At 47.8% G+C, this 17,532-nt stretch overlaps 1 protein-coding gene across 31 annotated transcripts in view; it reads right to left on the bottom strand.

Moving 5' to 3' along the window:
• The window catches only part of Msp300 (Muscle-specific protein 300 kDa), a 123,497-nt gene that overhangs the window by 74,440 nt on the left and 31,525 nt on the right, over positions 1-17,532 (bottom strand). For 17 of the 31 annotated variants that reach the window (XM_086832521.1, XM_086832520.1, XM_086832534.1 and 14 more), the window contains 3 exons: positions 14,916-17,522; positions 14,808-14,822; positions 127-13,314 (listed from right to left, as the gene is read on the bottom strand). In XM_086832521.1, coding sequence (XP_086688647.1) covers positions 127-13,314; positions 14,808-14,822; positions 14,916-17,522 — 15,810 coding nt within the window. The remainder of the gene's footprint in view (positions 1-126; positions 13,315-14,807; positions 14,823-14,915; positions 17,523-17,532) is intronic. The other 14 variants (XM_086832544.1, XM_086832523.1, XM_086832543.1 and 11 more) reach the window with 3 other exon arrangements.

Below are 17,532 nucleotides of genomic sequence, written 5' to 3' on the forward strand. Positions count from 1 at the left end.
TTTGGCTATATAAATATATATTTTTATATATACTCGATTACATTTTTAGTACTTTTTATATATTTTGGTTAGAGGTGCGTGCGACAGTTGCGAGACGAAGTCGATTTGACGAAGAAGAAATCTTACCTTGGCATTAACCAAATCTTCGGGGTTCTTGTTTTCGCCTTCCTGGGATTTGGTAACGCGCTTGCTCATCGTCTCGATCCACAAATTGATCTTATTGAACTTCTGCAGGAACGTTTGCCAGGCGGCCAGGCAGGTTTCTAAGCTGCTGCGAGCATCGCGAGACAAAGCCTGGAGAGATTCCCATTCTGCGGTGAGATGTTTGATCTCCTGAGCCACGTTGTCCTGGCCCTCACTACCGCTAGTGGCAATCACAGCCTGACTAAGCTCTTCGCAGGCTTCTAGCAGGGCTTTGCCCTCTAACGACGACGACTGAATATCACCCAAACGGTTAAGGCGGCTCTCCACTTGATCCTTCTCGCCATGGCAATCGGAACATTGCTCCACTTCGATGCGAGTGCGTCGCAACCAATCCTGCAACTCGTTATAGGCCTGCTTGTATTTGTCATGGCTGTTCACCTGGTTCTCCAGCGACTCAATGATCTTATTAACCTGCGTCTGCAGCTCATCGAATTTGCCCAGACCCGGCTGGAAATCATTCAGATCCAAGCTATTATCCTCTTTCAGGCGATGATTGATTTTCTCAACAATGTCGCTGTGACCATTAATGTCACGCTGAATAACGCGGAATTTCTCCAGAGCAGCGCGTTTCTCACTCAAATCGTTCAAGAACTCATCACTGGCCTTTACACTCGGCTCCACATCCTCCAGCCATTCGACCGAGATCTTGTACAGCTTGAAGATCTCCTCTAATTGAGCAAGGCGGTTGGCCAGCTTCTGCCGCACATCGTTCAGATCCACAAGAAGTTTATCAAAGTCCTGCTTAAGAGTTTCGGTGTCCTCCTGAATCTTGGCAGCTCCATTCTGTTCGGTGTTCATGATTACCTTCTCCTTCAGTTCAAGAAGATAACGAAGCTTATTTTGACCAGTCTCGAAACCTTGACGAAGATTCTTAACAGTGTTCAATTTAATTTGCACTTCGTTAAGGGTTCCAGGAATTTGCTCGCAATCTGCCAGTTTCTCACGGGTATTTTCGATCCAAGATTGGCACTCTTCGTACAGACTGTGATGCTGTTGATGCTCCTGGTAGTGCATCTCCAGGCGACGCATAACTTCCTTGGCAAGAGTGAGAAGAGCATTGTACTTGGTGGTAAGTTGCATAATGGCATTGCTAATCCTTGTATCGGAACAAGTCTCTAGGAGAACCTGAGCCTTCATGTTCAGATCATCCAGAGTCTTCTGCCAGTCAAAGAGAGTCTGCAGATGTCCCTGGAACTGTTCGAGCACCACCTTCTTCTGAGGCAAACTGTCCTGCAATTTGTTGTAGGATTGAACTAAAGCTTCGGTCTTGCTAAGCCATTCCAGAGCTTCGGTGTACTGATCCTGGTAGTCCGACCATTTAACAATGCCCACATCCAGGTAATCCTTGGCCTTGTTCAGCGCTTCCCTGTAAGCATCGAATTCCTCTTGAAGCAGAGCAACCTCCTGCTCGATGATTTCACAATCCTCGGGCTCGGCACTTCGGCAAGCGATCTCACCCTGCTCCAAAGCATTCTTCAGTTTCTCGGCACCCTCGGGCAGTTCACCTTGCAGAATCTTCAGTTGATGAGTCTTCTCAGCCAAAGCCTGCTTATCTCCGGTGGGCTCAGAGCATTTGCTTAACCGTTCCTTGGCATTTCTCAGCCAGGTTGCGAACTCATTGCCAGCATCAATTAGAGATTGATAGCTCTCGATGGTGTTCTTTTGCTTCTCGTACAAATCCTTGGCTTGCTTGGTTAGGTTATCGTATTTGTCTGAGATTTCAGTAGCGGGAGCACCCTGCTGCAGATCAGATGCCTTGGAGGTAACAGACTGAATCATGGGCTCAAAGGACACAATATCTTGGACAATGTTGTTGGTCTGCCGGAGATTGGCCTTGCGCTCGCTAAGACCACTGCTGAGACCAGGTTGACCACGCTGAGATTTGATGATCTTTTGCTCGCATGCCTGCTGTAGTTTGGCCTCTCTGTCGGTGATCCATTGCTGCAGCTGGGAGTAACTGGAACTGTAGTCGGCCCATTGAAGAAGATTGGTCTCAAGTTGCACCTTAGCAGTAGACATTTTCTTCACCAAACGATCCCATTCGGTTTGCAGTTCCTTCATTTCATTGTTGATGGCGTCACGACCATCAGAGCGAGTGTTTCGGATAATCTTCTCGCCATTATTGATGGCCGTGTGTACTAAATTCTGGCCAAACTCACGGTTACGAATCAGATCCTGAATCTGCTCAAGGCGTCGTTGTAGAGCCTCCTTGGAGCCAGCTCCCTCGCCGGCCGATTGAATTGTCGCCTTTGCATTGGCTATCCAATCCTTGGCGGACTTCATGTTGGCGTCGTACTCACGATGCTGATCACGATTGGTTTCCACCTTTTTGAGGACATCTTTGGCTAGATTAACTTGTACTTGATAGACCGAACCCAAATGTCTGAGCTGATTGTTCACGTAGGTATCGAGATGAGACTTTAGAAGACTGGCAGCAGATGCATTGAACTTATCGATGTCTTCCTTGCCCTTCTCTAGCCGGGACATCACATCCTTCATATCGGCCACCTGCTTCTCCTTGTCAGGCAAATTGGGGCACAAGTTCAGCTTATGGTTCTTCACCAAGATATCAATCTGTTGCAGCCACTCCATCAGGCGTTCGTACTCCTCCTTATAGGCTCGCCATTGGACCATGGTGACTTCAAGGTTCTCCTTCTGCTGATTGATTTCGCGGAACAAGCTTTCAAAACTGTCTCGCAGGGCACGGATATCATTTCGGATAATCTCCTGGCCAGGAGATGAGGTGCTCGCAAGCACAACCTCACCAGTGTGCACTAGATGCTCAACCAGAAGTTCACCCTGGGCCTGCTTGTTCAGCAGAGCTTCAGTAGCTTGGACTGCATTCTCAATGGCCAACTTATCGCTCAAGCTGCTCTGCTTCAAAGTGGGGAACTTCTCACGGGCACGACCAATCCAGCTACCCAAATCATCGTAGGCCTCCTTGAACAAACGATGGTCCCTGTACTGATCCTGGCGATCAGAGAGCAGTTTCTGGGACTTGGCGAACAGTTCATCGAACGTATCGAGCACCTTTTGAGCCTGGAAGGCAGCCTGACTCTGTTGGCCACTTGCAATCATTTCCTTGGCTTGAATCTTTAGGGCATCCACATCGATCTTCTCCACGCGTACCTTCTCCTCCGTAGATTTGACACGATCCAGCTGAGCTCTCTTTTCCGTCATTGTGGTCTGATGTTCACTCAATTCCTTCAGTAAACCATCCAGCCACTCATTGAACTTGCGAACAGTCTGCACCTGATCCAGGAATCCAGACCATTGGGTGATGGAATCATCCAGATTCGATTTAACATCCATAATGCGCAAGGCAATGCTAGACCAGAGATCCTGAAGATCAGATAGGTCCTTGTTGATTGCCTCGTGTCCGGCGGGTGCTGTGTTGGCCAGAACATGCTGAGCCTGCTCCAGGATCTTCAAGACACGAGCAGAACCTTCGTCCTTTAGCAAAATAACATCTTGAATGGTGGCCAGTTTCTTATCCAATTCTTTTGGACTCATTGATGACATGTCCGAGCAGTAATCGAGCTTCTCCTTAATATCATTGATCCACGAGGAACAATCAGAGATGGAATTGTCGAAATCTTCATGGGAAGTCACGTACTGTTGCCAACGATTGTTGAGCTCCTTGACCTTATGGAAGATTTGCTGGTACTTGGTTACCAACTCGGGTCCGGAAGTACGATTAGAAGTGGGTCCCTTTAGAAGTGTTTGAGCCTTCTCTGTAACGTTATCAACCTCCAGTTCCTTGGCACGCACATCTCCTTGCAGAGCCTTCAAAGCATCCAACTGAGCACGCTTCTTGGGCAAATCCTCCTTAAGATCAATGGCATGCAAGTTGTTGTCCGTGTCGCGAATCCAAGCCAGACACTGGTCACGCAACTGTTCATACTCCGACCAGTGCTGCAGCCGTGCCTCAATGGCCTCAATGGTGGTGGTGATGGCGGCAAGGAGTCCCTCCCACTCTTGTTGTGTAGTATCGATCTGGGACTTTATGTTGACCTGACCCACATCCACTGTACCCGGAATAACCTTTTCGCCCAAAGCCCTCACTTGATCAACTCGAGGGAATTCGTCGGCCAAACTGGCCTTCAGATTCTTTAGACGATCTAGGTTCGTGTGCAGTGAGATCTGTTCCAAATCCAAATCGCCCCAGTAGTGAACCGTATTCTGAGTGGCATCAATAAACTCTTGGGCATCCATAACGGCCTTGGAGTACTGCTGATGGGCACTGACTATGCCCTCGTAGCGTTCCACGTAGTTCTGGGCACGCTTCTGGAGCTTTCCAAACCGATCGGCAATATCCTTGAGGATTTGATCCACGAGATCGGTCTTTTCAGGTAAATTAGCTGCAATCTCCTGAAGATTACCCACCTCCACCTGGTGATTATTGATGTCATTCAGGATGTCACGATAGGCTTGCAGTTTGGTGCGCTTTTCATCCAGCGTGGTCTTTAGTTCGATTTCGGCTGGAAGAGCATTCTCGGTTTCATCAAGCCAACTCTTCAGACTGTCAGCGATTTCATCAAAGCCTGACCATTTGGCAATCTTGTCCTGAATCTTCCTTGCCGTGCTGGCAATGTTGTCAAACAATTGATCGAAAGTCAGATCATCCAACTGACTGCGAATGGCTTCACGTCCTTCGGTCGCTGTGGATCCGTAGCACTTTTCGCCTAACTCAACGGTGCTGTTGAGCAGCTGAGTAGCCGTTGGCTGCTGTGCCAGGAGTTCTTGGATGACCATTTGTTTCTTCAGGAGATCGTCACGAGATGCCACCGATGACAAGTCACTGCAGTCGTCGAAACGTGCCTGGGCATTGGCTAACCAATCTGCACATTGCTTGTATTTATCATTGAAGTGGCCATGATCCTGGACAGCCTGCTCACATTTCTTGAGAATTTCCTTGGCCGTGGCTTGAATCGATTGGAATCGGGATGAGACCTGCTGCACATTCACTGCAATCCTCGTTTCACCAGAACTCTGTACCAACTCCGAGGTATCGTCCTTCATCTTGTCAAAGTCTGCTTCGTTTTGACGCAGGCTCTGAGCCAGGGATTGGAAGCGATTCAATTGGTCTTCCTTCTCCTCAAACGATGATTTCAGATTGTAGTTCTTGAGAGCATTCTCCGCTTCGCCCAACCAATTGATGAGGCGATCTAAGTTAACTTCGTAGTCATTCCATTGCTGGAGACGGTTTTCCAAGCCGCTCTTAACGTCACTTAAAGATGCACCGAACTTCTCGAAATCAGCATGCAAGTTTGCCAAGTCGCGGGCCATCGCCTCCTTGGATCGAGCGGGTATACTGGTGGCGTGCTGCTCTATGTGATCTTCCAGGGACTTCAATTTGGCCACACCTTCCGGCAGGGCATCTTGAATCTCGTTAATCTTCTGTAGACGTGCCTGCAAAGCTGCTTTGTTGCCAGAGTAGTCAGAGTAACCGGTAAGACGATCCCAGAGATTCTTCTGGTAATCCTGTTGTGCCTTCTGTAGCTCAGAGAACTGTTGGTATACATCGAAGGCACCATCTAGATCAGCCACCAGCTTGGCACAGTCCTGACCAACTTGCTCGTAACGCTTATTAACCTCAGCCACAGCTTTAGAGATTTCATCGGCATTTGCAGGAGCGGCGCTTCCTAGAAGAGCTGCAGCTTTCTCGTTCACAGCCTCAACGATTCGTTTATGCGAGTTAATGTCCTGATTGGTGGCCTTGTACTTGTACAATTTGGAGCGGATCTCCTGGGCACTGGTCCAGCTAGCGGGATTTTCGTTATGCAAAAGTTTTTCCACTTGGTCCAGCCAATTGACGGTTTGGTTAAGTATATCCTGGTAGCTGGTCAGCTGAACACCTTGGGCTTCTTGGCGTTTCTCCAAGTTGCGAATTCCCTCATCCAGTTTGTCCCAACGATCACGAATGTCACGCAGATCCTTGCGAATCTTTTCCCTTCCCTGAGTGGATGTCTCCGGCAGTGCTTTCTCCCCGGCGGCATTTAAGGCCGCAAATAAGCTCTCAGCTTGCTCTTTTTCGGAGAGTAGCACCTGAAGAATGTTCGAACTTTGGGTGGGCTCATCCTTGATGACCTTTTCGAGTTGGCTTTCAATGGGTTGCAGCCACAAATCCACCTCGTTGTACTTATCCTGATAGAATTGATGATCATCAACCAGATTAGACCAGCGGTTGACCACTTCCTTGCTGAGAACTTGCAGCAGCTGATAACGATTTGTAATCTGAGTGGTCAGTGTCTTCAGACGATCGGCTCCACAGTTGTTAAGCAGGGCATGGGCAGCATCCCCAAAGGCATCGATTTCCTTTTCCTTTTGTTGTATCAATTCCCTTTGAATCTTATACTTTTCCAACTGCTCAACCTTCTCGTGGAGTGTGGACTGAAGCTGCTGCTCGCGGAAAACGGCCTCTGCATTGCGGCACCATTTAGTGAGATCTTCGAGAGCCTTTTCGAATTTGTCCCACTGAGCGAGCACATCCTTCTGCTTGCCCTCAATGCCCTCGATGTCATCGAAGTGGCTCTTCATGGTGGTCTCCAGTTCGTCAATCTCCTTGTCAAGCACTTCGTTACCCTTTTCGGAAGTCGTTGGCTTCACCTTCTCAAACTGATCGCGTATATCGCCGAGCAATTTCATAGCCTGTGGTTTGTTTTGAGCCAACTGACCCAAGGTTTCGATTTTCCGCTTGATATCTGCCTTCTCGCCGTAAGCATCATCGCATTCCAAGAGCTTGGCCTTCTCGTTCGAAATCCATGTCTTGGCTGAAGCCAGAGCATTGTTCAATTCGTTATGCTTTTGCACGCAGTCCTCCAGGTTGTGCAGGATAACATCAGATTTCTGAACGATGCCTTGGAAAATTTGTTTAATTGACGCCAAGTAGACATTCAACGAATTATCCTTGATCTGATCCACCAGAATTTGAGCCTTGTCGCATACATTATCGACCAGAACGTTATGGGTAGTGATTTCTTGATGGAGCAGCTTGTGGTTCTGCAACTGGGCCCGCTTCTCCTGCAACGTCGTCTTAGGCTCAGTATTGCTTAGCATGGCCTTGTCCACGTCCTTCAGCCACTTGGTAAGCTGATCTTGAGCAATGCTAAATTCGTTAAACTGCAGCAGGCACTGATCGATCTTCTGTGTAGCCGAATTCAAATCATCCGTGTAGTTGTCCCACAGAGTGCGTAGAGAACGCAACTGCTGGCGGATGATCTCACGGCCGTCGGGGCTGGTGTGGCCATATAGCTTCTCTCCACGATCAATGAGACCCTCGAAGACAGTGGAGTCCGAAATGCGCTTGTCCGACATCTCACGGAGTTTGTTCTGCTGATCCTGCAGCACACTCTGATCGCCCACAATTTCATTGGCCTTGGCAAGGTCATCAACGGATACTTGCAGACTCTGCTTAAACGCATCAAAGTCCTGATCGAAGCTCTCATGATCCTTTACATAGTTCACGTACTTGGCAATCGACTCCTTGCATAGATTCTTAAGCGTCTGGTAACGAGTATTAAGGCGGGATAGCTTAAGGTTCAAATCAGTCTCACCCTCAATCTCACGGCCTTGATCCATCAGCTCATTGATGGCTGAACCACGACGATCAATATCCTTGGCAATTTCTTGAATCTGCTTCAAATGAGCCTTCTTGGCGTCAGCAGTGCTCTTTAGGTTTTGGTTCTTCACCACCGCTTCCACATTCTTCATCCAATTGTCCAGCTCTTCGATGATCGAGTCAAACTCATCCCATTTGGAGCACAGTTGCTTTAGTTTCACCGATGAATCTTGGCACAGCGTCATGAAATCCTCCCAAGCTTGCTTTGGTTCCTGGAATCCCTTAAGCAATGCTGGATGACCACTAGGATGGGTTTGCGAGAGCACCGTTTCCAATAAATTATGGCAAGTATCGAAAATGGAATCTCCCTCGGGCTTGTGTTGCAAAAGATTTTCCACAACAATAAGCTTCTCCTCGGCACCCTCCTTCTCGAAGGTAGTTTCGTTGAGTATATCAATGGCTTCCGATTTAATAGTGTTCAACCAGTCTTGAGCCTTCTCCAGCACCTGGTCGTAGGCCTCATGCTTAACCACATGGTTGCCCACAGTTTGGATTCTGTCCGAAATCTTCTTCGATAGAGTATTGTACTCCTGGATGGATTCATCGGTTTTTCGCTCGGACTCATCATCACAGAGTGTAACCGCCTTATCGTGCAATTGCTTAAGGGCATTCTTGTGAAGAGTGATCTCCTGCAGCTGCGTCTTGTAGTTCTGGAGGGCAGCCTTCTTGGTTGCCAAAGTTGGATACAGTTCATCACCAGTGGGAACCTTGGCCTTAGATTCGTTGAGATAATGCGATACTTGGGTGTAGCTCTCCTCGATGGAGGTCTTCTGTATTAGCACACCCTCCACTTGCTGCATGAAAGCATTGGCCTCATCTCTCAGGTAATCGAATTTCTCACGCATCTGGCGAAGATCAGCACGAATGCGTTCCCTATTATCGGGAGAAACTACTGGATACAGACCTTCGCCAATATCCACAGCATTATTTAACAACAGCTGACCATTATCGAAGGTCTTGATGTAATTCTTGACAGTTTGCAACTGTTGAGCCGTGGCTGATGATGACCCAGGAGATCCCATGCGAGCCAATTCCTGGAACTCGATCTTGGCATCACCAAACCATTCATTGAAATCCTTGGCCGCCTTTGCAAAGTTAGCATTAGACAATTGTGCACTACGGGTCTTATCAATGTAATTGGCCAGCGCCTTGGCCACAGCCTGGTAGCGTTGCACCAAATGAGTTACAAACTGTCCAATTCGCGCCTCCGGATTCTTTTCAATCAATTGCTGAGATGTCTGCTCCAGATTGGTAATTATGGGCTCATGGGCCAGGACATCCTGTTGGAGTATGGCCAACTCTTGAAGCTTTTGTGGTACCTCAGGTAGGTTAACCTGACTGCTCGTTTCGGCCTTAACGCGTCCTTCAACGTCACGCAACCAATTGGAAATTTGTTCGTTTGATTGCTCGTACTGAGACCACAAATCGACATTTTCATCGAGGATGCCCTTAATTTTATCAAAGCTGTCCTGTAGCGCCTTCATGTCGTTGTGCAGCAACTCGGCATCGCTGGTAAGTTCGGCCAGATTTTGTCGTGATTCCACTGCCTTCAGCATCTCCAGAGATTTCAGGGTTTCAGCGTGTCGCGCCTTGCAATCGTCAATGCTCTTGCTTACCTCCTGCAATGAGGACTTCTTCACATCCAGATTGTATTTGTCGCTGGACGATTCTGGCTGACACCAGGCCACCTTTTCCCGTTGAGTGGCAATGATGCGCTTCAGCATGCCCACCTTATCAGCATGGAACTTCTTGAGGAACTGCAACAAAGAACTTTCAATCTTTTTGGCATACAGATCGACGTTCTCATAACGTTTCTGCACGTTATTCAGCTCCTTGGGTATGATGGACTCACTGAAAGTGGGATAAAGATTACGCAATTCGTCGACCTTCTGCTTAATGTTATCGATCTCATTGCCACTATTATCCAGTTGGCCACGCAGAGCACGGCATTGCAGGAGACGCTCCATGATTTTGTTATTATCGCCGGACATATCGTCGCACTTGATGAGCTGCTCACGGAGTTTGCTCACCTGCTCGCCAGCTTCCTTCGAGCGCCTGCGCAATTCCTGTTCCTGGTCATTAAACGATGTGGTTACAGCACTCAAGCGATCTGCATTATTTTGAACCTCAGCGAACTGTTCATTCAGGAGTTTATTCAGAGCAGAAAGAGCCGGAATATCGGCTCCCTTGTTGATCTTGACCAAATCATTAGTTTTTTCCACAATTGAATCCTTGAGAGCCTGATAAGAAGGCAACTCTGTGCGGTATTTACTCAAACGCATGGGTCCAAACTCAATTTCTATAGAATTATCTGCAGCATCACAGAGTCCCTGATTCGTCTCGGACAGCCAAGGGAGCAAATCCTTTTTGGCATCCTCAATTTGCGACCAAATAACTGCTTCGGTCTCATAGACATGGGCATTCTTGGCTGTCTTGTCGTGCAAGTCTTGCCAATGTTGTTTGGAAGCTGCAACTTCCTGTGGCACTTCCTGGGGTATCGGTTCTCCAATAGCACTAAATAGTTTACCGACATTGCTTCCTCGTCGTTCGAGTTCATCCAAATTGAGCTTGGACTTGCGCAGCTGCTCCATGGTCTTTCTGGTCTTTTCGGAAGCCTGCTGGAGTTCAGTTTCATCACGCGGCTGCTGGGGTATGGCATTGAATAAATCCTCTGCCTTTTTTAGCTCCTTGGAGAACCTGTCCTTGGAGTCGGCGTACTCCTTCAAAGCTTGGCTAATCAAATTATATTTCTGTATACGATCGGCTATCTCATTCTGCAGAGAATCATAGTTCTTGTCCATGACTAAAAGACTCTCCTGAATCGCAGGCATGCTAGCAATATCCTCACGCATCAGCAAAGAACCTTCGTCGTGGATGCGATTCTTCAGGTCTGCTTGATACTTCAGTGCATCGTTCAGAGCCACCAAATCGGCAATGATTTGATCGATGTTGTTCAGTGTCGGATGCTGCTTGAGAATCTCGTCCAACTTGGCACGATTCTCTTGCAGCGCTTGGCCAAAGTTGTGCTCCAGAGCATGGAACTTGTCCTTGCGCACGGTCATCTGTTGGAGTTGCTGCTGTTGATTCTGCGAGCGCAGCTTCAGGTTCTCCAGCTTGTTCTCCACATCATTAACAATTTGGGTAGCAATTAGTGGACGTCGGGACAATGCATCTCTCAGCTGAATGGCTGGATTCTCGTCAATCTCCTTGGCCTGACCCTTCCAGTATCCAAGACCCTGGCCCAAACTATCGATCTCTGCAATAACCTTGGTCAGCTCTTCAGCAGGCGGTCCCTCTGGCTTGTCCAATTGGTGTTTCAGGTAATTCAAATGCGACTCCGTGTCGTTCTTCCATCCCAAAAGCTCGGTCCACTTCTCAAGGGCCGCCTTCTTTTGCAGCATGTTCGTTTCCAAATTCTGATAGTTGACCACCAGTGCAGTGTAAGCATCATTCAGGGCGTTGGACTCTTCCGGAGTGGCACCCAATGCCAGTTGCTTCACCTCATCGTAGATGGCATTAAAACTGGGCTTCTTATCGGCATGTTCCTGCAGCAGGGCATGAATCACATGGAGACTAGTCTCCACACGCTCCGGATTGATTTCCTCCACCTGAGTCACCTGGTTACGTAGCTGCTCCATCCAATTTGAGAAGTTTACCAATTTGGCATTAAAGTCCTGGCGGGAAATAATGGCATCCGACACTTCGTTGATGTGGCCGCGTGTGGTTTCCGAAAGCTTCTGCAGCTTGCCCTTCATCTGGTTGACACGATCCTTAAGCGCCGCTGCGCCCTCGGGTGCCAAATGCAAACTAATCTGATCGGCATTCTGACCCAGAGTCACTAGCTTCGCCTGCTGCTGCGAAATTTCGTTGTTGAAGGACTTCAGCTTGACCAGCTCCTTCTCGAGCTTGTCAATGTGCGGTGTATTGAGGACAGCTGGACGCCTGGCCATCTGCTGCTCGCCCTGTCCAACCCAATCCTCAAGCTTAGCGGCATCGGCGTCAAACGACTTCCAATTGGCCACCAATTTCTCGAGCTTGGCGCTCGCCTGCTTGGCATTCTCGTGGACGGCCGTCCAGCGGGAATGCATGGCATCCAACTCATCGGGGGCATTGGTTTTGCATAACATTTTATGACTGATGTTTGATATGCCATGGAGCTTGTCCAATTGCTCCTGGCACTGTGTCTCGAATTGTTGGGCGTTGTGTTGCATGGCAACGGCTTCTTCGAGGGAGATGGGCTTAGAAACTACATTATTTACCTTGACTTCGCTTTGCTCCACGGCTGGCTTGATTTGCTGCAGACCGGCCTGGAACTGCTGCCAGTTGACGAGATCCTCCTGCACGGCTTGCGCCTGATGGTCCACGTTCCGGTTGATGGCACTGAGAACCTCTTGCAGCTTGGTGATCTCTCCCTTCAGTCGCTTAGCTTCGGCAATGTTTCCTTCCTTGGGTGCCAATTCGGATGCGTCGGCAGCCAGTAGATCCAGTTGCTTCATACGATCTCCAAGGAGACGCTTGAAGGCCTGCACCTTGACCACACGCTCTTCCGGTGTTAGATCCTCGGACTGCAGAGCCTCGATGTTCTTGGGCGCCACCTTATTGGCCCATTCCTGGAGTTCGGCAAGGCGGGTCTTATAGTTGTTCCACTTGGCACTGTAGTCCTCCAAGTAGCCGACACGATCCTTAACATGCTCCATGGTGTTGAAGAACATCTTCTCCACCTCGGTTACTTCTTTCTCCAGGATGGGACGCTTGTCGGCGGCAGCCAGCGGAGCCAGTTCAGATTTGAGAGCATGCAGCTTGGGCAGAAGCTGATGCGAGGCCTGCTGCAGCTGCACATTAAGATCCCTCTTTGACTTTAAATCCTGACTGACGTTCTTCGGGTCGGTTTGCAGTGGTGTGAGGGCGCGAAGTTCGGTCTCAGCCGTTTGCAACATGGAGAAGATGTCGTTCTTCTGATCCACAAACTCGCTCCACACAGCCTGGGTGCCCTTGAGGGCCTGCAGTTTGTCCGAGGTCTCAGTGTAGGCCTGATTCCATCCAGTTTCCAGATTCTTCACCTCAGTATTCACAAAGGCAGGAGCGTGGACATCCTTGCTAAGATCACGTCCTCGCTGTAGCATAGACATGATGTGCGGACGCTGGTGATCCAGCTGATTGATGGCATACTGCTGCTCTTCAATCATACGATTCACACGCTCCAGACTATCAGGTGCCGGGATATTGGCCGTCTGATCTTTCACCTTGGTCAGCAGGCACACCACTTCGTGAACTTCGCGTCGGTAGGTGTAGCACTTGGAGAAGACCTCCGTCTTGACCATCGTAATCTCAATAGTTGGTATGAGGTTCTTGTAGCGTGCAATCAGATCCTCCAGCTTCTTCTGCTCCAGATTTGCCTCATCTTCGGTGGCATAGCTAAGCAGCGAGTCCAAGGTCTTCACAAGCCATTTCATATCTTCGCGTTTGTTGTCCGCATCTTGACAGATTTTCTGTTTGAAATAAAGACAAAGTGAGTTAGTAAGATGTTTTCAGACACAATAGGGATGCCATTTGAGTTTTAATATTAATTTTAATATAAAGACTGAAAAGAATATATATTTATACCCTTGCAGAAAATTATAATTTCAGTCAGAAGTTTAAAGTAACTCTGATGTAACTCTGAACAGTACGTATCTATGAGCAGCAAGTAACTCTGAACAGTAAGTATTTATGACCAGTTGCTAACTTTTAACACTAATAATCAATGACTTGCAACTTCTGTAACACAACACTATTCTGAGAAGTGGCCGGCAGAAGACACTTCGTTCCGGGGATGTCAGAACAAGTTGGGAATCATATGATATGAAGATTAACTATGAACAGTAAGTATCTATGACCATTAATTAACTCTGAACAGTAAGTATTTATGACCCCTAATTAACAATGATCAGTAAGTATCAATCAACGTTAAGTAACTCCGGTCAGTAAGTATCTATGACCATTAATTAACTACGATCAGTAAGTATAAATGCACGTTAAGTAACTCTGATCAGTAAGTATCTATGAGCTGCAAGTAACTCTGAACAGTATGATCAGTTAATAACTTTTAACACTAATAAACAATGACTTGCAACTTTTGTAACACAACACATTTCTAAGACTTGGCCGGCAGCAGACTCTTCGTTCCGGGGATGTTAGAACAAATTGGGAATCATATGATATGAAGATAAACTATGAAGAGTAAGTGTCTATGAACAGTAATTAACTCTGAACAGTAAGTATCTATGACCAGTAATTAACTCTCAACAGTAAGTATCTATGACCATTAATTAACTCCGAACAGTAAGTATTTATGACCAGTAATTAACAATGATCAGTAAGTATCAATCAACGTTAAGTAACTCCGGTCAGTAAGTATCTATGACCATTAATTAACTACGATCAGTAAATATAAATGCACGTTAAGTAACTCTGATCAGTAAGTATCTATGAGCTGCAAGTAACTCTGAACAGTATGATCAGGAATTACTTTTAACACTAATAATCAATGACTTGCAACTTTTGTAACACAACACATTTCTGAGACTTGGCCGGCAGCAGACTCTTCGTTCCGGGGATGTTAGAACAAGTTGGGAATGAAGTTTAACTATGAACACAAAGTATCTATGACCAGTAATTAACTCTGAAAAGTAATTATCTATGACCAGTAATTAAGTATGATCAGTAGGTATCAATGAACAATAAGTAACTATGATCAGTAAGCACCTATGAACATTAAGTTACTAACTTTGAACATTAAAAAGCAATGACTTGCAACTTTTGTTGCAATTAAAAGCAGGTATTACTCTTTTGTTTTTGAACATAAATATATATATATATATATTTTACATTTCCTAGTGATCGAATTTCAATCTGCAAGGGTATACAAACTTTCTTGTCTTGTTTTTGATGGCATCACTGCGAAAGTATATAATATCTAAACATATAAAAGCATATTAGTTACCACTAGCTCCCTCAGCTTATATGCATGCGTGTGATGGGTTAATGAGAAGATTATTTTTCACGATGATCGAAATGGAGGGTTTAAAACTCATTATTTTAGATAACTCACCTGGAAGACAACCTTCTCTTTTTCAAATTCCTCCATAGTGTTTACTTCATTGACGATATTCTTTAGACTCTGGTCCACGCTGTTCATCCACTGGACCATATCGTTGAATTTCACATGATAGCCCTGCCATTGGGCTGGAATCTGTTGGAGGGTCTGTCGCATGTCACCAAGTTTGTTGGACAACAAATCCCACTGGGACTTGGCATTGTCGTAGGCCTGGTCCAGACTAATATCGCCGGGCTGCTGTTGACGGTGTGCCTGGGCTAAACGTTGCATATTTTGCAGGCAGCGCTCCACTCGAGGCACTGCATCCTGTTGCAGAAGGAACTGCTGATTGCGCTGCAGTATAGAGTCCACATCCTCGTTGCGATTAAGGGCTTGTTGTTCCAATTGCAACTCCTTCTCCACATCCTTGAAGGACTGATAGAAGGCATTCTCATCCAGTCTGAACTCCAGTTTCAGCAGGTGTAAGGGAGCCTGGGATAGCACATTCTTCCAGCGGGATTGCAATTCCTCAACGCTGCGGACCACAGCCGTTTGTTCCTGGGCGGGCAAGGTGGTTAGAAGCTGTTGAGCCGATTGCACAAGATCATTCATCCAGCGATCGTGGACCTGCTCAAAGAAGTACTTCTGCGTCTCAATGGTTGTCTTCGATTCAATGTGCTTCTCCACCAGCATGGATTCTGCCTGAGTTAGCCATTCGCTAACCACTCGCTCGTTGTCCTTGAAGTTGCTCCAACCGCCGGCAGCTGAATCCAGGCGCTGCTCCCATTGCTGTGCATTCTGGATCACATAGTTAAAGCGTTCGTTCAGTTGTTGCATTTGCTGGGATGCCGGCGCTGTATCGATCTTGTCATCAGCAGCGACAGCCTTCAGTAGATTCTGGAACACCTTGTTCTTGCTCTCCAGCATGGAACGATAGTAGACGGTGCGCGAAAAGTAGGTCTTGTGCTTGAGCAGCTGCTCATTGATGGCATCCCGTCCTCCCGAGAGATTGTGGGTTCCCAGGAGTTGTTCAGCCTCGCTCAACCATTGGTGAATCTCCTTTTGTCCCGCCTCCAAGGATTCTTGTTGGATCTGGAGCTGATGGAAGAGATGCAGTTTTGCAGGTAACTGGGCGCGTATGCGCACCAGGGATTCCTTCTCCAGCTTCAGTAGCTTCATCATCTTATCCACCTCGTCGCGAGATAAGTCCTGTATCAGTGCTTGGAAATTCCTGCTGATGGTCTTGAACAACTCCTCGTTGTCATCGATCTCACTGGCGAGTTGCTGAAGCTGCTGGCCATATTGCTTGATTTGCTCCGAGTTTCCTAGGACTTGTCGTTGGTCCAGCACGTTTTCCGCTCCCCGTAGCCACCTGGAGAGCTGCTCGATGCCGGATTTGTATTCCTGACGCGACCGGATAATGTCACCAGCATGCATATACTGCTTGGTGTTGGCAAACAGACGCTCAAATCGCTCCGAGAGAGCTCCATGCCGCTGACGCAGCTGGTGGGCAATGGGTTCCTCGCAGGAAGCGATTAAATAGTTGGCAGAGTTTGCCAGTGCATCGAACTTGTCCTTCCATACGGGTATATCCTGGAAAAAGTCCAAGCGTTCGTCCTCGCTCTGGTTCACCTTCTGCTCGGCCAGCAGCAGCCACTCCTCGCAGGTTGGTGCCAATTGGTTCCAGTTGCGCCAGCAGTTGACCACTTCTTCCAGTGAGTTCTGACAGCACTTCAGCTCCATGGAGACACGCTTCCAACGCTCCTCGGTTTCGTACATAAACCGATCAATATCGTTGATATCCTTGCGTGGGACGTTGCCTTCGCGCTTGTACTCATCCACCACTTGTTGCATGTCGACGAAGGCCTTTTGGAACTCTTGGAAGATCTTGTTGCGTGAGACAAAGTTCTTGTACTGCTCCAGCTGCTGGGCAACCTTCTCTTCATGACCGTACTTGCCCGTCCAGCCACGCATCTTGTTCTCCACGAGATTCAAGAAGGCAATCAGGCAGCACTTGTGCTCGAGGAACTTAAGACGGATTCTTCGCTCCGCTGCCTTGGGTCCAACTTCTTGCAGACGACGTTCCATGTTGCGTAGCTGCTCCAAAGGAATTTGCTGGGCCAATGGTGATCGCTTGGCATTCTCAAACATGGCCAAAATTCGCGGTAGATCGGCAAAGAAGAGTTTGTGCTCCTCCAACTTCCTGCTGATAACGGCCGCCGTCTCTTCATTCATGGCATTGGGTATCTCATTGTCCATTAATAGTTTCTCAGCTTCGGCTAGCCATTTGCCAACGGTGCCAAAGTCGCCGGGCAGTTCCGAATCCAGTAGCCAGAGCCAGTACATCATCTGGTACTGGAGGCGCTGCCACAGCTCGTTGATTTCATCCCAAGATTGCCGGGAAACCTGCAGGAAGCCGCTCTGACTCTCAATCAGTTGCTTCAGGCGGTTGTAGGCCGGCAAATGGGCATCGACTTCCGAACGTGCCAGAAGATATTCACCGAAATCACGTGGGAACGAGCTCATCATGACCATCGGCTCGTATTCGGTGGTCTTTTCCACCAGGAAGCGACGCAGATCATCCGCCTCCTGTTGCGCATGCGACTGGTCGCGAGAAGCACCCTTTTTGGAG

The sequence above is a fragment of the Drosophila serrata genome, unplaced genomic scaffold, assembly GCF_035046125.1.
Source record: "Drosophila serrata isolate PLE 108 unplaced genomic scaffold, ASM3504612v1 contig_249, whole genome shotgun sequence".
Lineage (NCBI taxonomy): Eukaryota > Metazoa > Arthropoda > Insecta > Diptera > Drosophilidae > Drosophila > Drosophila serrata.